Raw genomic sequence first — 23679 nt, 5'->3', positions numbered from 1 at the left:
CAGACCAATGAGCCATTATGCCCCCTCAGGGACACCAATTCTGAATAGATTGTTCTGAGCTAAAGCAATTCTTCCCTGGGACACAGGGCTTGGCAACTGAAGCACAGAGGGTTTCTGTGCTAACATGTGCCCTCAGCTGGCTTTCTCTGAGCAGGGCACAGCCCATTCAACGTGCCTGTTCTTTTTTTTTTTTTTTTAAAGATTTTATTTATTTATTTGACAGAGAGAGACACAGCGAGAGAGGGAACACAAGCAGGGGGAGTGGGAGAGGGAGAAGCAGGCTCCCCGCTGAGCTGGGAGCCCGATGCGGGGCTCGATCCCAGGACCCTGGGATCGACCTGAGCCGAAGGCAGACGCTTAATGACTGAGCCACCCAGGCGCCCCATCAACGTGCCTGTTCTTGACCCCAGCCTTACCTTGTCAAGATCACACCCAAAGTATAAATGCAAATACTGCTTGGGACCTGGGTGCCCCACCCTGGTCTGCGGGCCACAGACGATTTGCTTTTAAGCAACATGCCAATGAGTTAGACTCCTGTTATAGCACTCCTTTAGAAAAAAAAAGTTTATTATTTTTTCCAAATTATAAAAATTATACATGCAAAATATGGCCATAGGATGGCATAGAAAAGTATAGAAAAGGAAATAAAAAGTACCCATTAGCACTCTATTCCCTAGCAGCAATAGCTGGTATATCTATCACTGAATTTGTCTCATATATATGTATTTTTTTTTTTAAGATTTTATTTATTTATTTGAGAGAGAGAGAATGAGAGAGAGCACATGAGAGGGGGGAGGGTCAGAGGGAGAAGCAGACTCCCCGCTGAGCAGGGAGCCCGATGCGGGACTCGATCCAGGGACTCCAGAATCATGACCTGAGCTGAAGGCAGTCGCTTAACCAACTGAGCCACCCAGGCGCCCTGTATTTTTTTTTCTATAATTAGATTTTACCTCCACAGACATCATTGTTAATGGCATCCAGGTTTTTAGAAGGATGTTATAGTGAGGTTTTCCATATGTGAATCAGGATTAAGTGGTTGTTTCTTGTTTTTCCTGGACTTGATGACCTTGAAGAAGAAAGAGATGAAGACAGAGCAGTTGAGATGCGGCTGATTCTTTCTCCCTGCACTGACTCTTTCTCCCAGCCACTGACTACATCCCCTTCTCTCTTCTCCCTGTAAAGCTCTCACTCTCACCTCTCCCCTTCAGTGAACTCCTGTCCTTTGATTCACCCCCTGACCTTGATTGAGATCCTGAAATGAGATAGTCACTCACACACAGCATGAGTACATGTGGACAGGCAGGAGAGAGGAAAGAGCAGGTGTACTCAATGCAAAGAGCTGAGGGGGAAGGTTCTCACTGGGAAGACAGGTGGGAGGAGAGTGTGAGGCTGTGAGGGAAAGGCTGGAAAGTTTGAGGGCCTCAGAACTGGAGAGACCTAAGAGTGGGGGACTGCTGTGTGTCTGAATGCATCAACCTTTGTATTGATCTGTTTCACTCTGGTATTAGCCTTTGATGGTCTTCCCACAATCCCTCATGGATGTGTGTGACAAAGAACATGGACTTAGTCCTTTAGTACCAACCCCATCTGTCTGTGTAGACCAGTCTGTATATCTCATTAAAGGCAGCTCACTTTGTGTTTTGAGATATTCAGGGGCACTGTTGATCATTTAGGTCTGGTATGAGCTCTCTTTAACATCCTCTGGGATAGATGACATTTCCCCCATATTTTAGATGAAGGACCTGAGGTTCCTGGTATTTAAGTCCACTAGCCAGTTAGGAAATCACAGAGCCAGGATTGAAGCAAATCTGCCTTAATGAAGCCCAAATTTACTAAATAATCTTCCTTCTTTGATACATTCAACCAATTCTACAATACTTAGCTAATTTTATATACTTGGAAGGCCTCTCTAGGGTTTCTCTCTTCAACATGATAAAAATCTCTTTCTTTAAAAAAAGAAAGAATGATGGAAAGGACAGTCAGTCTAGTTTTCTTTAAGTCTTCTATGTTGGAAAAATGATGTTCCCCAGAAGTTCCCACCTTGATGAAACTGTGAATTACAGATCTCAGCTGTCTCGGATCCGCACTTAGTTCAAAGCAGATGAGTTTGAGTTTATCACCTTCCTCACAGTTGACTTTGGTAAGTCGTCCATACACCAAGACCTCCATCTTCCCTGTATTATCTTGTATTTCATACAAAATGATGTGTTCATTCAACACTTTTTTCTGCAAAAGAAAATCAACACCCTTCTCCTGAGAACTGGATCAGGTTTCCACATCTATGAGAAACACAGGGTGTGGGTGTAAACTTTTGTCTTTGACAGGTTAATATGAGCTGGAGGTTCAGAACGAGGGGTGGAAAATAGCTTAAAATATTTTGTTCAGAGAATTCTTATGAGTCTGAGGATTGCCACTAATCATCGTTAAGTAGATTATGTCATTTCTGTAATTCTTCTCCATTGTCTATTTATTCACTCCTCCCATTCTGCCTGAATCCTGAATCTAGATCATCTAGTCCCATTGTTCTAGGTTCCTTCTCACTCACTACTCACTAATTCTGCATATGCACCTGTGTGCACAGCCACTTACACAGAGGGCACAGGAAACAACAGGGGTAGAAGGAAAGAGCCACCCTAGAAGACACCTTTAATGGAATATGGAACAAAACTTCCCATAGAAAAGTAAGGTTGGCTCAGCTTAGTATTTCCATGATGAGTTGGGACAGAAATACCTTCACTAATTCTAAGAATTAACCCAAATTCTGCATTTTATTGACCATATTAATAAATTGAGTATTTTTAAAAAATTTTTTGGGGGGAGGGGTCATTGGAGATGGAGAGAGAGAATCTTAAGCAGACTCCACACCCAGCATGGAGACCAATGTGGGGCTCAATCTCAGAACCCTGAAATCATGACCTGAGCTGAAATCAAGAGTTGGACGCTTAACTGACTGAGCCACCCAGGTACCCCATAAATTGAGTATTAAACAACATGATTTCTCTAGTCTTTTCAATATCTATATTTCCTATTAAATAATGCCAAAGTCAGTTGCCCTACAATATTTTGATGAGTGAATGTGAAGAGAAGAGCACTTTAGGATTCAGATGATCAGAATCTTAGCTAACTGTTGGAAACAGCTGCATTTTAGGGCAGAGTCATCTTTTTATTTTTTACTCTGGTTGTCAAAACTAGCATCCAAGTTTGGGAGGGTAACTATTCACAGTTAACTTAAGCTGTCACTGAAATGGATGAAACAAAACTCAAACAAAATCATAAGGATATGTATACTAATAGAAAGTCTGCACTGTACTGGACCAGAATACCTGTGAGTGGATCATCATATCTGATAAGTGCCAAGGATTCTGGGAAATCTCTTTCTGTAGAATTTGCATGGCATTACCTTGGGAAGCAGAATATGACGAGTTTTTCTATCCCATATCCTGAAGTGGGAAGCTTCTACCCAACTACTCTGGTCACTGGGGCCTTGAGTTCCCGTGATTCAGAAGTTAACCGAACTCTACTTGGCAAGTCAGACCTTCAAATTCTGGGGTTGCAGAAGAAATAGTACAAAACAATGGTGTTGGGCTTACCTTATGCACCTGATATATCCCACTCACAAATGTTCCTGGCTCCTGTGAGTAAAGATTATTGATTTTAGGAGTTGCATTTGCATTTTGGATCAGTCTGCTCGAGATTTCCATCTTTCGGTCAGCATTGACATCAGACACACAAGTGGCATCATACACCTCCAGGAACCCATTGCGACCATAGTAATCTGATATGGCGATGACTTTCTTTGGGATGAACTTCTCCTTCAGGCTGACATGAAAAACCTTCACTTGGAAGAATTGGCTCTCAGTAGCCACAGTGGCATGGAACATCTTTCTCTCTGCTTCCATGAGATCATATGCAAATGGTTCTGTTGCTTTCAGCACCATCACTTCCTTGGGGCCCTTCTGGAAACCCTCTTCCATGGAAGCTTCTCTAGGTACAGCCTTCAATCTTGGTTTCTACTTGGAAGTACACATCAAAAAGAGACACAGTTAAGAAAGGGAATACACAGTCACTTTCTAGTGCGACTCACCTAGGGTCAATGTTGAGCCTCCAGAAATACCTGATTGGATAGGTTTGGAAAAAAATGAGCTGGGCAGAAATGGCTGACCTGGTATAATGTAGCCTGTGAAAGACATGGAGAAGAGTTAAACATAATTTTATTTATTTTCTTCATTATTTTATGAGTTTGGGAGGAATAATATTTTTTCTTTAAATGTGATTAACCCAAGATAAAAAGTATTTCTCCTAGGAGAGCTCTGTCAAGCATAGAGGAAGTGGGCAATAGCCATGTTGTCATGAAGGGATTCCCAGTAGAGATGAAGATGAATATATCATCTTAATTTACCAATCAATTCATTTTAGTGAGCAAAGTAAGATATAAATAGGGAAGGAAATAAATCATCCTAACAGCACTGACAGTGGGAAAGGCTCCAGTCAGAAACCACTGATTTCATCTGGAATCAATCCCAGTAGAAGTCACAAATGAAAGACGGAAATCACTAGCCCTTTTCCAAGAAGTACTGTGCTAAAAAGAGATTAAACAAGCACTGGAGAATCTCATGAACTTCACTAATTTGGAAGTGCCCTGGCTCCAGGCTCTTGAAGAGTAGCAGAATGAGCCATCTGAAAATATGCTTCCTTGGCATAGAATTATTTTGAGCTGATTATTTAAAAAAATAGCAGATATAGGAAAAGCTCTACAAAGAGAATAGAAATTGCCCTTTTGTAAGGAACATGCATTTGTAAGAGTGTCTCTCTCTCCACCAGGAAGAGAAGGACAACTCTAAATCACAAGAAAATCTTATGATGAAAAATGACCTGACTGAAATCTGCATAACAAACACCCTTGTTTATCCACTTTTCCTGGTAATCTTCATAAGTGGCCTCCACACCTTCCTTTCTCTTGTCTTTAGCTGAAGATGATATTTTAGCCAGTGGTTTAGTCCACCTCAGGGAGTTACTAATTTTTCCCTGGTTTCTCCCAGGTATATATGAAGTATATATATTATAACAAACTTCTGCTTGTTTTTCTCTTATTAATCTGTCTCTTATTATAGGGGTCTCAGCCAAGAACTTAGAAGGGTAAAGGAGAAGAATAATTTCCCCCTTTACCACACTTCTCTGTTGGAATAATGGCAGGACCCTGAGGAGAAGCATGTCAGTGGAGAAGCCAAGTGTCAGGGGAATTTCTCTGACATCCTGTCTCCCCAGTGGCCTGAATCACATAAGAGTTTCAGGAGAGCACTTGGAATTGGAGGGAAGTATTGATATGTAAAAGGAAGTAAAGGAAGTATGAAGGCAAGGAGAAAGGTGGGTCCCAGGGTCAAGTATGAGGCCACAAGTTGGCTGTCACGGAGACTAGCAATGCTTCTTGTGATCTGACTTGGAAAACTATTATGGATCTACCCTGAGGCTCATGGAAGCATATCTAATGGACACATGTTCTTCTTTTGCTCATTGCAGGTCTGAGGAATACTGGAAATAACCTAAAGTCAAATAATACAGAATTATTTTTCTAATTTATGGAATAACTGTGTAATTTCCCTTATACATTAAAATAAGAATTTAAATCTACATTGGTTGACTTAAATAGCACTTTAAGGCATATTAAGTGACAAAAAACCCCTCAAACTGGATTATAGAAAAATATATGTCATGTGACAAAATGATATTCTTTGTACATACATAACAAAGGGTAAAATCAGAAAGACTATTTTCAAAATGTCATGTTTGATGTAAGAGAGATCACACAGTAAAATTTTACCTATTTTTGTCTGTGTATCTCCATTTCCTAAATTTCCTAAGATAATATTATTTATATAATAAAAAATGGGAGAGGAAGAATGGGTGATAGTGCTCTGGTTGACTCTGTATTTCTACACCCTCTTCCACATAAGTGGTCTCTGTTGTGCATTGAGGAAAACACAAAAATAAAATCAAACAAATAAATGACCAATTAAATCCCATGTGGAATAAGGATGATTATCTGTCCAGTGGCTCTTAGGTTATTTTAATGCAGAGGGGGATATAATTAGAGCTGGAATTTGAATTTAGGTGGGATATTAAAATATATACTCAGTAAATAAATGAGTGATTTAAATAAAGAAATAATTGTATGCAGTTGGGGATTACTAAGAAGCCCTTCCAGGGTTCTTTTGATCCTTGTCAACAGCTAACAAGGAAGGGAAATACTGGAAACAGGCACTCTGTACCTTGGTTAAGGAACTGCTGGATGGGATTTTTGGCAGCGTCTGCAGAATGCAGGGAGGACTTGCATTTGGGCATGTGCTGGTTGCTGAAAGTTCTAGAAACTGACTCTATTCCTGGAATAGCTGCATCCTTATGGTGTCATCAATTTTGGTGGTTATATCATCTCTTCTCTGTAGAAAAATAGACTTTTGTTCTTAGTTGTGGTTGTTTCCGAAATTAGATGAAATATAATATGCTTTCATTTCATTCTTACTCTGTAAAACAGGACCTTAACTCTACTAATTAGATCCTGTTGCAGGGGGAATAGGAGTGAATATGTAGACATCCTACCCTTACCTTTCTCTCATCTCAACCAGGATTAGACATCTCACTCTGCAAATCTTAAAAGTTCAGATGACTGAAATTTCATTGGTCTGAGATAGAATATGGTGGCTCTACATTTCCTGCAGAACTGGTCCAAATCAACTGATGAGGTATAACTCTCAAAGCTATCTTTCTGTTGTAAGGATAGCATGTCTCACACAAGGTTGGCCACATTTATGGGCACTTATTAACTCAGCCTTTCTCATCAAGTACATCAGTTTCTATCATCCGCTCTTTAGCATTTAGAAGATCCAGCCCTCCACCCAGTAGGAGCTCTAATCCTAACCCTGACGGAGATGTTCTCTCAACATGTGATTTCTCAGCCACGGATTCTGCTATCTTTACAGAGTGGGCCAGACAACCTGAAACTTTCAGCATTCTGAGCTGTATTCGGTATATTCAATATCCCACCCAAACCATGGCCACTGGCTGTACATTTTCTCAGTAAGTTTGGGAAATATTGTGGTAATCATGGGCCTTTACTGCCTTTCATTGCTTAATGAAAGCTATTAAATATTCATCACATTAGTTAATTAGCCACAGTTTTTAGCACTTCTGACATTCAGTAATCTAATTTTTAAAGTGCCAATTGTTGAAAGGCATATTACAGAGCTGCCTCTGTAGAGCAGCTTCTTGATTACACAACCTCTGGCCACCCTGGGCACCTGGCATATGGAAACAACCCCAAACCTAACACTAACTGCTTAAATGTATAAAAATGAATTGTAGACATTTTAACGTCAGCATATCTACTCTAGATTTGGGATATGCTAACTAAATGTTAAACTTTAGATTTCAAAGTCTGGATTTGAATCCAGTACCAAGTAAATGCCCAGTGCACAGAAATGTCTTCATCATTGTTTTCCCATGGATTTTTAGAAGTTTGTACTCTGCTCTGATAAACAGTATTTCATGGTTTATGATGACCCTGTTGACGGCAACTCTGTTATAAGTAACCTTATAAAAGTAGTCTCTCCATTCATATCAGCCACATACACTTAGTCATCTTATTGACAGGACCATCTTGAGCTATTACTTTTTAAAATTCAGTGATCATAAACTGGAATCACAGTAATAGGACTTAGATGATGAAAATATAATCTTCATTTGGATAATAGTTAGAATGCATAAGCAGGTCATTTTCTCTAAGAGTATATCCTCCACCTCCCACCTGGTTCATGAATCATGCCATTCTATGCTGTTTGTTTCAAGGACATATAAAGCAGAAATCAAAGGTGAGAGTGAGCTGTTCATGGCTTTGGATCCAAAAAAGCAAACAAAGCACACATCTTAGAGAAAATCCTTGGGAGACCCTGAGATGAGTCAGAGCAAGGCTTTCCTACTCACGTAATGAAGCACAGACTGAATGGTTAGAAACCCTTTTGGCAGGGGTCCTGCACATGTGGCCAGACCCCAGAGGAGGAATGATACCACAGGACACATAGGTGTAAGAGAGTGAGGGGGCAGAGGAGCCTCCCTGGGGTCCCTGTGCTCCCAGGAAGTTTCAGGGCAGCAGAAGGATTCTTAGTGAGAAGAAATGACCATGTCACATGTATAGGCAGATGGGGATGTAGAAACTGTCACTTCCAAGCCAGTATGCATGGCAAAAGTAGAGTTATCTTGAGATGGGCACTATGTCATTGTCATGGCAAAGAGACAGGAGGACTGAAGTTCCAATGACCAGATAAGGTCGCAGCCATGGCTGCCTGGTCTGGAGGCAAACAGGCAGAGGTTGCTAGCTCCGTCCAATAAGTATGTCCTGGAGAGACTGTGGAGGAATTATCAGTTATGGGGGCTGACATCAGGAAGAAGAAGGAGACAGAACTTGAGGAACTTGTCCATAAGGAGTCTGCCCTCAACTCTATGTGTGTTTTGGGGGCAGGGTCCAGCCTGGGTCAGGGGGCAGCTTAGGGTCAGGTAATAAAGTATACTAGAAGTCAGTGATTAAAATGCTGCCTTGCCCATCCCTCAGGTTGCCTGTGTATTCACCACAGAATGGACATTGTACCCCCGAGTGCTGGCAGCCCCTGGGGCCACATCAGGGCAGTACAAAGGCAGGCTAGGAAAAAGTTGATGCACGTTTGTAGGCACTCACCTGTCTACCCTTGTCCTGTCTTTCCCTATCATCTGAGGTTATTGTCCGGGAAGAAAGGAGAACTTAGTCTCATTATAATGGTTGCAAAAGCTGGGCAGGAAAAATAAAGGGATCCATGAAAGGGAGCAGTGGGAAGATGGGATGCATTGTGGTCTGAGCATCGGGGAGGACTTGTCAGAGGAAATGAGTCAGGCTGGGGTCTGAAGGGGGTGTCTCTGGGCCAGTGAAAAGATAGGAGCAATGAATTCCAAATCAAAGAAACGGAATATGTTCACACAGCTGACGTGGGAGGAAGCACTGAATGCTGGACATGAATCCAGAAATTGGTCAGCAAATCAAGGAGAAATGGATGAATGGAGAACATAGGGGATAAACATCCTCTTATGTTCATCTCTAGTTGTCTGGCCACTCCCCACCCCTACTCCTGGACCAAGCCAGTAATCCTCTTGAGATCAAGAATTATGTCAAAATGCATACCTTGCAGGTAGCAAAGAACATCTAATGCAACAAAATCTCAGTATCTGCATTTGATAAAATAATGGGTGTTTTTTGGTAATTAGAATATTTATACATCGTAGGGAATTACTGAGAAGCTCTCTCAAGGTCATCACAAGTCCTATAGCATGTTGTGGAAGGGTACAATTAATGGGAAGAGGAAGATGGTACCTTGGTTGAGGAACTGCTGCCTGGGGTTGGTGGAGGCATCTGAGGAGTCTGAGGGTTGCTGCACGTTGACTGTGTACTGGTTACAGAAGGTCCTGGAAGCTGTGTCTGTCCCTGGGTTGGCTGGGTCCTCTTGGATTCATCATTTTGTATGGTTTTGATTTTCTTTTTCTGAAAGTAGTTTTCCCCCCTTGGTTACTGGTGTTCAATGTTAGATAAACCAGGACATCTCTATCTCTCTTCCCATGTCTCCCTCCCTCACTTTCCCTCTTTCTCTCTCTCTCTCTCTCTCTGTCTCTCTCTCCCCTTCTTCCCCTAACACACACCAGGATCTTCACTCTGGAATTATGGCATGTATTTAGATACCTCCAACATCTCCCCAGCTCAGATACCAACCAGGATTACAAATGTCGCTCTGCAAATTTTAACAACTCAGATAATTCCAATTTCATTGCTCTGTTGTGGAATCCTCTTCTACTTCTGCTGCAGACTGGCCTATGTCTCTTCTCCAGGAGAACACTGGATTTATGGACTGATAGAAAATCCTACCAGGGTCTAAGAAGAGCAGGTCTCAGAAGAATATCGGCTGGGTTTAAGGATGTTTTATTAACCAGGTCTTTATCTCCTTGCACCTTAAGCAAACAAGCATACTGGTATCCATCCCCTGTTCTTCGGGTCTAGAAAACCCCATCCTCATCCATTTGGATGCTTTGTTTATCATCCCAGAGAGATTCCCTTGGACTCATAATTCTAGAGGCAGGATTCTGGACAAGCAACCAAATCCTTCAGAGATCTCAACAACATACAGGCTCCTGCAGGAATTGCCCCAGGCCATTCCAAGTACCTGGATTTTCATACTTGTTAAGCAAGGGCAGGAAGTGTCAGTAAAATCTATGTTCTTGACTACTATTACTGTTACGAGTGAAAGCCCATTTGTGCCATTCTACATCTAATATAAATTTGCCACAGTTCTACCACTTTGGGGACTCATTTGTCTGATAAATAAAGTGTCACTAGTTGATAAAGCTGTGGATGAGGGAGCTCCTGAAAATAGCTGCTCTGGTGTGCAGCTTCCTGATTAGAGCCACATCGGACCACCCCCTGCCCCTCATTGTCATTAGAAGGTTTTCAGAGCCTGGGCAGTGGAAACAAAGTCCAGACATGACCCTGTCTAGTCATCAATTAAAAAAAATAAATTAATAACTATTGTAACATCCACACCCCTGCCATGTACTCAGTAGTGCCCAGTAAGAGTTCAAGTGTAGAGTTAGTGACTTTCACCGTCTGGCTGACCCTTTTAGAAGACTGTTAACTTCTACGAACCTCACTTTTCTGTTCGGTGATATGGGACTAACAATACCATCTGAGTGATAAATAATAAATGGTCTTATAAGGAAGAACAAGATCACACATAAAAAGCACGTTAAGCACACAGATTTTAGAGTCCAGGTCATTAAATGTTCAATACAAAGATATGTCAAGATTGTCCTTAGTATTTCATGTCTATAGAGGGATCTTGTATTTCCCCTCTGATCCACAGATGCTTCAGACTGTATGTGTGACCCTCTCCATGGCATGGGGACTAAAGACGCTTCTCTATTCACCTCTGCCACATGCAGTAATTTAAAGTCATTGACAAGAACTTTGTGAGGTTCTGTCAAAATCAGTTAAACTGAAAGCATCTACTGAATAACAGGATTTAGATGCTGAAAATACACTTTCTGATTGGATGACGTTTAAATATCTCGCTGATTATTTTCCCAGAGATGATTTCTTCATCTTCCTGCCCCGTTCAGCACACAGGATGGTCTGAGCTGTTTGCTTCAGGAAGGAGACAGCAGCAGGTCTCAAGGATAATATTGTTCTGTGTCCGGTTTGAGGCAACAGAACAAACAGAACCCACACCTTAGAGAAAATCCTTGGGAGCACCCGAGGTGAGTCAGAACAAAGCTTTCCTGCTCACCTCATGAAGCATAGGGTGAACAGTCAGACACATTTTTTTGCAGACCTCCCTCACAGGTGGCCAGACCCCAGAGGAGGAATGAGAGCTTGGGGTATCTACATTTAAGAAGCTGAGGGGTAGAGGAGCCCCCCCGGGTTCCCTGTGCTCCCAGGAAGTTTCAGGGCAGCAGAAGGATTCTTATGTGAGAAGAAATGACCATGTCACATGTACAGGCAGATGGGGATGTAGAAAGTGTGAGTTCCAAGTCAGTATGCACGGCCAAAGTAGAGTTGTCCTGAGATGGGCCCTATGTCATTTGATGGCAGAAAGATGGGGGTTGAAGTTCCAATGACCAGATGAGGTCACAGCCATGGCCACCTGGCCTGAGGCAAACAGGCACAGGTTGGTAGCTCCATCTCATAAGCATATCCTGGAGAGACTGTGGAGGGAGTATGAGTTATGGGGGCTGACAACAGCAAGAATAAGAAGAGAGAATGTGAGAAACCTTGTCCATAGGGAGTCTGCCCTCAACTGCTATGTGTGTGTGTTGAGGGTTGGGTCCAGCCTGGGTCAGGGGTAGCTTGGATGGGGTAACAAACTATACTAGACGTCAGTGATTAAAATGCTGCCTTGCCCAACCCTCAGGTTGCCTGTGTATTCACCACAGAATGGACATTGTACCCCCGAGTGTTGGTAGCCCCTGGGGCTACGTCAGGGCAGTACAAAGGCAGGCTAGGAAAAAGTTGATGCACGTTTGTAGGCACTCACCTGTCTACCCTTGTCCTGTCTTTCCCTATCATCTGAGGTTATTGTCCGGGAAGAAAGGAGAACTTAGACTCATTATAATGGTTGCAAAAGCTGGGCAGGAAAAATAAAGGGATCCATGAAAGGGAGCAGTGGGAAGATGGGATGCATTGTGGTCTGAGCATCAGGAAGGACTTGCCAGAGGAAAGGAGTCACGCTGGTGTCTGAAGGGATGCCTCTGGGCCAGCGAAAAGATAGAAGCAGTGAATTCCAAATCAAAGAAATGGAATATGTTCACACAGCTGACGTGGGAGCAAGCACTGAATGCTGGACATGAATCCAGAAATTGGTCAGCAAATCAAGGAGAAATGGATGAATGGAGAACATAGGGGATAAACATCCTCTTATGTTCATCTCTAGTTGTCTGGCCACTCCCCACCCCTACTCCTGGACCAAGCCAGTAACCCTCTTGAGATCAGGAATTATGTCAAAATGCATACCTTGCAGGTAGCAAAGAACATCTAATGCAACAAAATCTCAGTATCTGCATTTGATAAAATAATGGGTGTTTTTTGGTAATTAGAATATTTATACATCGTAGGGAATTACTGAGAAGCTCTCTCAAGGTCATCACAAGTCCTATAGCATGTTGTGGAAGGGTACAATTAATGGGAAGAGGAAGATGGTACCTTGGTTGAGGAACTGCTGCCTGGGGTTGGTGGAGGCATCTGAGGAGTCTGAGGGTTGCTGCACGTTGACTGTGTACTGGTTACAGAAGGTCCTGGAAGCTGAGTCTGTCCCTGGGTTGGCTGGGTCCTCTTGGATTCATCATTTTGTATGGTTTTGATTTTCTTTTTCTGAAAGTAGTTTTCCCCCCTTGGTTAATGGTGTTCAATGTTAGATAAACCAGGACATCTCTATCTCTCTTCCCGTGTCTCCCTCCCTCACTTTCCCCCCTTCTCTCTGTCTCTCTCTCTCTTCCTTTATATCCTTCCCTCACTTTCCCTTCTTCTCTCTCTGTCTCTCTTTCTCTTGCTTTCTTTTTCTTCCCCTAACACACACCAGGATCTTCACTCTGGAATTACGGCACGTATTTAGATACCTCCAACATCTCCCCAGCTCAGACACCAACGAGGATTACAAATGCCGCTCTGCAAATTTTAACAACTCAGATAATTCCAATTTCATTGCTCTGTTGTGGAATCCTCTTCTACTTCTGCTGCAGACTGGCCTATGTCTCTTCTCCAGGAGAACACTGGATTTATGGACTGATAGAAAATCCTACCAGGGTCTAAGAAGAGCAGGTCTCAGAAGAATATCGGCTGGGTTTAAGGATGTTTTATTAACCAGGTCTTTATCTCCTTGCACCTTAAGCAAACAAGCATACTGGTATCCATCCCCTGTTCTTCGGGTCTAGAAAACCCCATCCTCATCCATTTGTTTATCATCCCAGAGAGATTCCCTCGGACTCATAATTCTAGAGGCAGGATTCTGACCAAGCAACCAAATCCTTCAGAGATCTCAACAACACACAGGCTCCTGCAGGAATTGCCCCAGGCCATTCCAAGTACCTGGATTTTCATACTTGTTAAGCAAGGGCAGGAAGTGTCAGTAAAATCTATGTTCTTGACTACTATTACTGTTACGAGTGAAAGCCCATTTGTGCCATTCTACATCTAATATAAATTTGCCACAGTTCTACCACTTTGGGGACTCATTTGTCTGATAAATAAAGTGTCACTAGTTGATAAAGCTGTGGATGAGGGAGCTCCTGAAAATAGCTGCTCTGGTGTGCAGCTTCCTGATTAGAGCCATATCGGACCACCCCCTGCCCCTCATTGTCATTAGAAGATTTTCAGAGCCTGGGCAGTGGAAACAAAGTCCAGACATGACCCTGTCTAGTCATCAATTAAAAAAAATAAATTAATAACTATTGTAACATCCACACCCCTGCCATGTACTCAGTAGTGCCCAGTAAGAGTTCAAGTGTAGAGTTAGTGACTTTCCACCATCTGGCTGACCCTTTTAGAAGACTGTTAACCTCTACAAACCTCATTTTTCTCATCAGTGAAATGGGACTAACAATACCATCTGAGTGATAAATAATAAATGGTCTTATAAGGAAGGACGAAATCACTCACACAAAGCACATATATATTAGAATCTAGTCACTAAATATTCAATACAGAGAAATGTCAAGAATGTCATTAGTATTTCATGTCGATGCAGGGAGCATGTATTTCCATTCTGATGTGCAGATATTTCATGCTATATGTGTGACCCTCTTGATGGCATGAGAAAGCTTTCCTAAAAGAAATCAAAACCCCAAACAGATAGCACCTCACACCAGTCAGAATGCTTAAAATTAACTTGTCAGGAAACAAATTTTGTCAAGGATGGAGAGAAAGGGGAACCCTCTTACACTGTGGATGATGTAAGGTGGTGCAGCCAGTCTGGAAAACAGTATGGAGATTCCTGAAAAAGTTGAAAATAGAGCTACCCTATGACCCAGCAATTGCACTACTAGGTATTTACCCCAAAGATACAAATGTAATGATCCAAAGGGACACCTGCACCCCAATGTTTATACCAGCAATATCCAAAGTATCCTAACTGGGGAAAGGGCCAAGATGTCCATCGACAGATGAATGGATAAAGAAGATGCGGCATACACACACACACACACACACAGGAATATTACTCAGCCATCAAAAAGGATGGATTCTTGCCATTTACATCGAAATGGGTGGAACTGGAGGGTATTTTGCTGAGCTAAATAAGTCAATCAGAGAAAGACAAGTATCATATAAAGTTTCACTCTTATGTGGAATATAAGAAACAGTGTAGAGGATCATCGGGGAAGGGAGGGAAAATGGAATGGAAAGAAATCAGAGAGGGAAACAAACCATGAGAGACTGTTAATTATAGGAAACAAACTGAGGGTTGCTGGAGTGGAGGTGTGTGGGGGGATGGGGTCACGGGGTGATGGGCATTAACAAGGGCACCAGAGGTGATGAGCACTGGGTGTTATGTGTAACTGATGAATTGTTGAACTGTACATATGAAACTAATGATGTATGGTATGTTGGCTAATTGAATTTAAATAAAAAAAAGAAGCTTCTCTACTTCTGCCACATGTAGTAATTTAAACACATTGACAAGAACATTGTGAGCTTCTCTCAAATTCATTTAAGCTGAAAGCTTCTATCTGAATAACAGGATTCATATGCTGAAAATATACTTTCTGAATGGATAATGTTTAAAAAATAATAACTGATCATTTTCCCAGAGGTTATTTCCCTCATCTCTCTGCCTTCAGCACACAGGATGTTCTGAGCAGTTTTGTTTTTTTTTTAATTTTATTATGTTATGTTAGTCACCATACAATACATTATTAGTTTTTGATGTAGTGATCCACGATCCATTGTTTTCATATAACACCCAGTGCTCCATGCAGTATGTGCCCTCCTTAATACCCATCACTGGGCTAACCAATCCCCCCTCCCCCCTCCCCTCTAAAACCCTGTTTGTTTCTCAGGTCCATAGTCTCTCATAGTTCATCTCTCCCTCCAATTCCCCCCCACCATTTTCCCCTTCCTTCTCCTAATGTCCTCCATGTTATTCCTTATGTTCCACAAATAAGTGAAACCATATGATAATTGACTTTCCCTGCTTGACTTATTTCACTTAGCATAATCTCCTCCAGTCCCATCCATGTTGATGTAAAAGTTGGGTATTCATCTTTTCTGATGGCTGAGTAATATTCCATTGTATATATGGACCACATCTTCTTTATCCATTCATCTGTTGAAGGGCATCTCGGCTCTTTCCACAGTTTGGCTATTGCGGACATTGCTGCTATGAATATTGGGGTGCATATGGCCCTTCTTTTCACTACATCTCTGTCTTTGGGGTAAATACCCAGTAGTGCAATTGCTGGGTCATAGGGTAGCTCTATTTTTAAATTTTTGAGGAACCTCCACACTGTTTTCCAAAGTGGCTGTACCAACTTACATTCCCACCAACAGTGTAAGAGGGTTCCCCTTTCTCCACAACCTCTCCAACATTTGTTGTTTCTTTCCCTGTCCATTTTGGCCATTCTAACTGGTGTAAGGTGGTATCTCAGTGCGGTTTTGATTTGGATTTCCCTGATGGCTAATGATGATGAACATTTTTTCATGTGTCTGTTAGCCATTTGTATGTCTTCTTCAGAAAAGTGTCTTTTCATATCTTCTGCCCACTTTTTGACTTGATTATTTGTTTTTTGGGTGTTGAGTTTGAGAAGTTCTTTATAGATCTTGGATACCAGCCCTTTATCTGTAGTGTCATTTGTAAATATCTTCTCCCATTCTGTGGGTTGCCTCTTTGTTTTGTTGACTGTTTCCTTTGCTGTGCAGAAGCTTTTTATCTTGTCCCAAAAGTTCATTTTTGCTTTTGTTTCACTAGCTTTTGGAGATGTATCTTGATGAGCAGTTTTTTTTTATTAAACAGTTTTTTATTTAACGACTGAGCCACTCAGGTGCCCCGAAACAGTTTTCTATTTAAATCAATTAATTAACATATAATGTATTATTGGTTTTAGAGGTACAGGCCTGTGATTCATCAGTCTTATATAATACCCAGTGCTCTTTACATCACATGCCCTCCTTAATACCCATCACCCAGTTACCCCATTCCCCCCACCCACCTCCCCTCCTGCAACCCTCAGCTTGTTTCCTATGATTAAGAGTCTCTTATGGGGGCACCTGGGTGGCTCAATTGGTTAAGTGGCTGTCCTCGGCTCGGGTCATGATCCCAGGGTCCTGGGATGGAGCCCCACTTTGGGCTCCCTGCTCAATGGAGAATCTGCTTCTCCCTCTCTTTCTGCCTGCTGCCCGCCCCGCCCCCGTTTGTGCTCTCTCTCTCTTTCAAATAAATAAATAAAATCTTAAAAAAAAAGTGTCTCTTATGGTTTGTCTCCCTCTCTGGTTTTGTTTTGTTTTATTTTTCCCTCCCTTCCCCTGTGATCCTCTGTTTTGTTTCTAAATTCCACATATCAGTGAGATCATATGATAATTGTCTTTCTCTGATTGACTTATTTTGCTTAGCATAATACCCTCTAGTTCAACCACGTCGTTGCAAATGGCAGGATTTCATTTTTTTAATGGCTGCATATTATTCCATTGTATATATATATATATATATATATATATATATATATATATATATATATATATATACCACATCTTCCTACCCATTCATCTGTCGATGGACATCTGGGCTCTTTGCATGGTTTGGCTATTGTGGACATTGCTGCTATAAACTTTGGGGTGCAGGTGTCCTTTCAGATCACTACATTTTCATCTTTGTGGTAAATACCCAGTAGTGAAATTGCAGGATCGTAAGGTACCTCTATTTTCAACTTTTTAGGGAACCTCCATACTGTTCTCCAGAGTGGCTGCACCAGCTTGCATTCCCACCAATGGTGTAGGAGGATTCCCCTTTCTCTGCATCCTCACCAACATCTGTCATTTCCTGGCTTGTTAATTTTAGCCATTCTGACTGGTGTGAGATGATATCACCTTGTGGTTTTGATTTGGATTTCCCTGATGCCAAGTGATGTTGAACATTTTTTCATGTGTCTGTTGGCCATTTGGATGTCTTGTTTGGAAAAATGTCTGTTCATGTCTTCTGCCCATTTCTTGATTGGATTCTTTGTTCTTTGGGTGTTCAGTTTGATAAGTTCTTTATAGATCTTGGATACTAGCCCTTTATTTGATATGTCATTTGCAAATATCTTCTCCCATTCTGTTGGTTGTCTTTTGGTTTTGTCAACTGTTTCCTTTGTTGTGCAAAAGCTTTTTATCTTGATGAAGTCCTCATAGTTCATTTTTGCCTTTGTTTCCCTTGCCTTTGGCGACATGTCTTGCAAGAAGTTGCTGCAGCTGAGGTCGAAGAGGTTGTTGCCTGTGTTCTTCTCTAGGATTTTGATGGATTCCTGTCTCACATTTATGTCTTTCAACCATTTTGAGTCTATTTTTGTGTGTGATGTAAAAAAGTGGTCCAGTTTCATTCTTCTGCATGTGGCTGTCCAATTTTCCCAACACCATTTGTTGAAGAGACTGTCTTTTTTCCATTGCACATTCTTTCTGTTTTGTTGAAGATTAATTGACCATAGAGTTGAGAGTCCCTTTTTTGGTTTTCTATTCTGTTCCATTGATCTATGTGTCTGTTTTTGTGCCAGTACCATACTGTCTTGATGATTACAGCTTTGTAATAGAGCTTGAAGTCCAGAATTGTGATGTCACAAGCTTTGTTTTTCTTTTTCAACATTTCTTTGGTTATTCGGGGTCTTTTCTGGTTCCATACAAAGTTTAGGACACTTTGTTCCAGCTCTGTGAAAAAAGTTGATGGTATTTTGATAGGGATTCCATTGAATGTGTAGACTGCTCTAGGTAGCATAGACATTTTAACAATATTTGTTTATTTATTCTTCCAGTCCATGAGCATGGGACATTTTCCCATCTCTTTGTGTCTTTCTCAACTTCTTTCATGAGTGTCCTATAGTTTTCTGAGTACAGATCCTTTGCCTCTTTAGTTAGATTTATTCCTAGGTATCTTATGGTTTTGGGTGCAATTGTGAATGGGATCAACTCCTTAATTTCTCTTTCTTCTGTCTCATTGTTAGTGTATAGAAATGCCACTGATTTCTGTGCATTGATTTTATATCCTGCACTTCAATGAATTCTTGTATGAGTTCTAGCAATTTTGGGGTGGAGTCTTTGGATTTTCCACATGGAGTATCATGTTATCTGCAAAGAGTGAGAGTTTGACTTTTTCTTTGATGAATTGGATGCATTTTATTTCTTTCTGTTGTCTGATTTTTGAGTCTAGGACTTCCAGTACTATGTTGAATAGCAGTGGGGATAGTAGACATCCCTGCCGTGTTCCTGACCTTAGAGGAAAAGCTCTCAGTTCTTCCCCATTGAGAATGATATTCTCTGTGGGCTCTTTATAGATGGCTTTTATGATATGGAGGTATGTACACTCTATCCCTACACTGTGAAGAGTTTCTATCAAGAAAGAATGCTGTACTTTGTCAAATGCTTTTTCTGCATCTATTGAGAGGAATATGGTTCTTGTCCTCTCTTTTATTAATGTAGTGTATTGCATTGATTGATTTGTGGATGTTGAACCACCTTGCAGCCCAGGAATAAATCCCACTTGGTTGTGGTGAATAATCCTTTTAATGTACTGTTGGATCCTATTGGCTAGTATTTTGGTGAGAATTTTTGCATCCATGTTCATCAGGGATATTGGTCTGCAATTCTCCTTTTTGATGGGGTCTTTGTCTGGTTGGGATCAAGGTAATTCTGGTGTCATAAAATGAGTTTGGAAGTTTTCCTTCCATTTCTATTTTTTGAAACAGCTTCAGAAGAATAGGTATTATTTCTTCTTTAAATGTTTGGTAGAACTCCCCTGGGAAGCCATCTGGCCCTGGGCTCTTGTTTGTTGGGAAATTTTTGATTACTGTTTCAATTTCCTTGCTGGTTATGGGTGTGTTCAGGTTTTTTATTTCTTCCTGGTTCAATTTTGGTAGTTTATACATCTCTAGGAATGCTTCCACTTCTTCCAGATTGCCTCATTTGTTGGCATATAGTTCTCATAATATGTTCTTAAAATTATTTGTATTTCTTTGGTGTTGGTTGTGATCTCTCTTCTTTCATTCATGATTTTATTTATTTGGGTCTTTCTCTTTTCTTTTTGTTAAGTCTTGCCAGGGGTTTATCAATCTTATTAATTCTTTCAAAGACCCTGCTCCTAGTTTCGTTGATGTGGTCTACTGTTATTTTAGTTTCTATTTCATTGATTTCTGCTCTAATCTTTATTATTTCTCTTATCTTGCTGGGTTTAGGCTCTATTTGCTGTTTTTTCTCCAGCTCCTTTAGGTGTAAGGTTAGGTTGTGTATTTGAGACCTTTCTTGTTTCTTGAGAAAGGCTTGTATTGCTATATACTTCCCCCTAGGACTGCCTTTGCTGCATCTCAAAGATTTTGAACAGTTGTGTTTTCATTTTTAGTTGTTTTCATGAATTTTTAATTCCTTAATTTCCTGGTTGACCAATTCATTCTTTAGTAGGATGCTCTTTAGCCTCCATGTATTTGAGTTCTTTCCAAATTTCCTCTTGTGATTGAGTCAGTTTCAAAGCATTGTGGTCAAAAAATATGCAGGGACTGATCCCAATCTTTTGGTACCGGTTGAGACCTGATTTGTGACCTAGGATGTGATCTATTTTGGAGAATGTTCCATGTGCATTAGAGAAGAATGTGTATTGTGTTGCTTTGGGATGGCATGTTCTGAATAGATCTGTGAAGTCCATCTGATCCAGTGTGTCATTCAAAGCCCTCATTTCCTTATTGATGTTCTGCTTAGATGATCTGTCCATTGTAGTTAAGGGAGGTGTTAAAGTCCCCTACTATTATTGTATTGCTGTCGATGTGTTTCTTTGATTTTGTTATTAATTGGCTTATATATTTGGCTGCTCCCATGTTAGGGACATAAATATTTACAATTGTTAGATCTTCTTGTTGGATAGACCCTTTAATTATGATATCATGTTCCTCCTCATCTCTTACACTGTAGGTGTACAGTGGGTAGAGGAGCCTCCCTGGAGTCCCTGTGCTCCAAGGACATTTCAGAGCTGCAGAAGGATTTTTGTGTGAGGAGAAATGACCTTGTCACCTGTATAGGTAGACAGGACTTAGAAAGTATCACGTCCAAGCACTATGCATGGCAAAAGTAGAGGTGTCTTGAGATGGGTATCTATGTCATTGTCATAGCAGAAAGATGGGGGACGAAGTTCCAATGACTAGATAAGCTCATGACCATGGCTGCCTGGCCTGGAGGGAAACAGGCACAGGCTGCTAGCTCCATCCAATAAGTATGTCCTGGAGAGACTGTGGAGGAATTATCGGTTATGGGGGCTGACATCAGGAAGAATAAGAACACAGAACTTGAGAGGCACCTGTGTGCCTCAGATGGTTAAGTGCTTGCCTTCAGCTCAGGTCATGATCCCAGGGTGCTGGGAATGAGCTCCCATTGGGTTCCCTATTCAGCAGGGAGCCTCTCTCTCTCTCCCTTTCCCTCTGCTGCTCCCCTGTTTATGCTCTTTCTCTCTCTCTCAAATAAGTAAATAAAATCTTTAAAAAAAATAAGGAAAAGAAGTCAGAAGTTGAGAAACCTTGTCCATAGGGAGTCTGTCCTCAACTGCTATGTCTGTGTGGGGGGAGGAGGGTCCAGCCTGGGTCAGGGGGCAGCCTGGAGTCTGGTAACAAATTATACTAGACCTCAGTGAATAAAATGCTGATTTGCCCATCCCTCAGGTTTCCTGTGTATTTGCCACAGATGGACATTGTACCCCCAAGTGCTGGCAGCTACTGGGGCCACGTCAGGGTGGCACAGAGGCAGGTTAGGAAGGAGTTAATGCACTCACATCTCCACCTGTCTTTCCCTATCATCTCTTATATAACCAATCTGAGGTTTTTGTTCAGGAAGAAAGGAGAATATAGGCTCATTATAGTGGTTGAAAGGGCAGGACAGGAAAAATAAAGGGACCCATGAAGGGAGCAGTGGGAAGATGCGATGTATTGTGGTCTGAGCATCGGGGAGGACTTGTCAGAGGAAATGAGTCAGGCTGGGGTCTGAAGGGGGTGTCTCTGGGCCAGTGAAAAGATAGGAGCAATGATTTCCAAATCATAGAAATAACATAGGTTCACACAGCTGATGTAGGAGCAAGCACTGAATGCTGGACATGAATCCAAAAGAATGGTCAGTAAGCTAGAGGAAAAGGGTAAATGGAGAGGGAAGTGTAGGGGGAAAATCCTCTTATGTTCATTTCTAATTGTCTGTCCTCTTCCCACTCCTACTCCTGGACCAAGCCAGTAACCCTCTTGAGATCAAGAATTATGTCAAAATGCATACCATGCAAAAGCAAAGGCTTTCCAATACACCAAAATCTCAGTATCTGTATTTGATAAACTAATGCGTGGTTTTGGTAATTAGAGTATTTATAAATCATAAGGAATTACTGAGAAGCTCTCTCAAGGTCATCACAAGCCCTATAGCATGTTGTGGAGAGGTACAATTAGTGGGAAGAGGAAGATGGTACCTTGGTTGAGGAACTGCTGCCTGGGGTTGGTGGAGGCATCTGAGGAGTCTGAGGGTTGCTGCACGTTGACTGTGTTCTGATTACAGAAGGTCCTGGAAGCTGACTCTGTTCTTGGGTTGTCTGGGTCCTCTTGGATTCATCATTCTGTATGGTTTTGATTTTCTTTTTCTGAAAGTAGTATTTTCCCCATGGTTAATGGTTTTCAATATCAGATAAAGCAGAACATCTGTCTCTCTCTCTCTTCCTTTATATCCCTCCCTCACTTTCCCTTCTCTCTCTGTCTCTCTTTCTCTTGCTTTCTTTTTCTCCCCCTAACACACACCAGGATCTTCACTCTGGAATTACGGCACATATTTAGATACCTCCAACATCTCCCCAGCTCGGACACCAACCAGGATTACAAATGCCGCTCTGCAAATTTTAACAACTCAGATAATTCTAATTTCATTGCTCTGTTGTGGAATTCTCTTCCACTTCTGCTGCAGACTGGCCTATGTCTCTTCTCCAGGAGAACACTGGATTTATGGACTGATAGAAAATCCTACCAGGCTCTAAGAAGAGCAGGTCTCAGAAGAATATCAGCTGGGTTTAAAATGTTTTTTTAACCACGTCTTCATCTCCTTGCACCTTGCACAAATAGGCATACTGGTGTCCATCACCTATTCTTTGGGTCTAGAAAACCCCATCTACATCCATTTGGATGCTTTATTTATCATCCCAGAGAGATTCCCTCGGACTCATAATTCTAGAGGCAGGATTCTGACCAAGCAACCAAATCCTTCAGAGATCTCAACAACACACAGGCTCCTGCAGGAATTGCCCCAGGCCATTCCAAGTACCTGGATTTTCATAATTGTTAAGCAAGGGCAGGGAGTGTCAGTAAAATCTTTGCTCTTGACTACCATTACTTTTACTAATGAAAGCCCTTTTGTACCATTCTCCATCCAATATAAATTTGCCACAGTTCCACCATTTTTGGGATTTGTTTGTCTAATAGGTAAAGTGTCACTTGTTAAAGCTGTGGATGAGGGAGCTCCTGGAAATAGCTGCCTCTGGTGCGCAGCTTCCTGATTAGAGTGACTTCGAATCCGCCCCCCCTCCCCCCGCCGAACCTCATTCCTCATTAGAAAGTGTGTTCAGAGCCTGGGCTGTCGAAACAAAGTCCAGACATGACCCTGTTTATTCATCAATTTTAAGAAATAAATTAATAAATATTGGAACATCTGCATACCTACCATGGACTCAGAAGTGCCCAGTAAGTGCTCAAATTGTAGAGTTAATGACTTTCACTGTCTGGCTGAGCCTTGTGGAATGCTGTTAACCTCTACAAATCTCACTTTTCTCATCAGTGAAATGGACTAACAATAGCATCCGAATGACTCATAATAAAAGGCCTTATAAGGAAGAATGAGATCACACCCGGAATCACACAGATTTTAGAATCCAGTCAGTAAATGTTCAG

General features: G+C 41.6%; 1 protein-coding gene across 1 annotated transcript in view; it reads right to left on the bottom strand.

The window, feature by feature from the left end:
- Window positions 1–559: 559 nt before the first annotated feature.
- The window catches only part of LOC123845834 (myeloid cell nuclear differentiation antigen-like), a 38826-nt gene continuing 15706 nt past the window's right edge, over window positions 560–23679 (bottom strand). The window contains exons 5-10 of the mRNA XM_064593761.1: window positions 22218–22385; window positions 12761–12928; window positions 9389–9556; window positions 3591–4010; window positions 2041–2226; window positions 560–1066 (exon numbers count right to left, since the gene is read on the bottom strand). Coding sequence (XP_064449831.1) covers window positions 986–1066; window positions 2041–2226; window positions 3591–4010; window positions 9389–9556; window positions 12761–12928; window positions 22218–22385 — 1191 coding nt within the window. The 3' untranslated portion in view covers window positions 560–985. The remainder of the gene's footprint in view (window positions 1067–2040; window positions 2227–3590; window positions 4011–9388; window positions 9557–12760; window positions 12929–22217; window positions 22386–23679) is intronic.

Source organism: Mirounga angustirostris, unplaced genomic scaffold, assembly GCF_029215605.1.
Source record: "Mirounga angustirostris isolate CCGP_5_RB_7025 unplaced genomic scaffold, mMirAng1.0.hap1 SCAF_6, whole genome shotgun sequence".
Classification (NCBI taxonomy): Eukaryota; Metazoa; Chordata; class Mammalia; order Carnivora; family Phocidae; genus Mirounga; species Mirounga angustirostris.
This window is presented reverse-complemented; position numbering and strand designations above follow the sequence as displayed.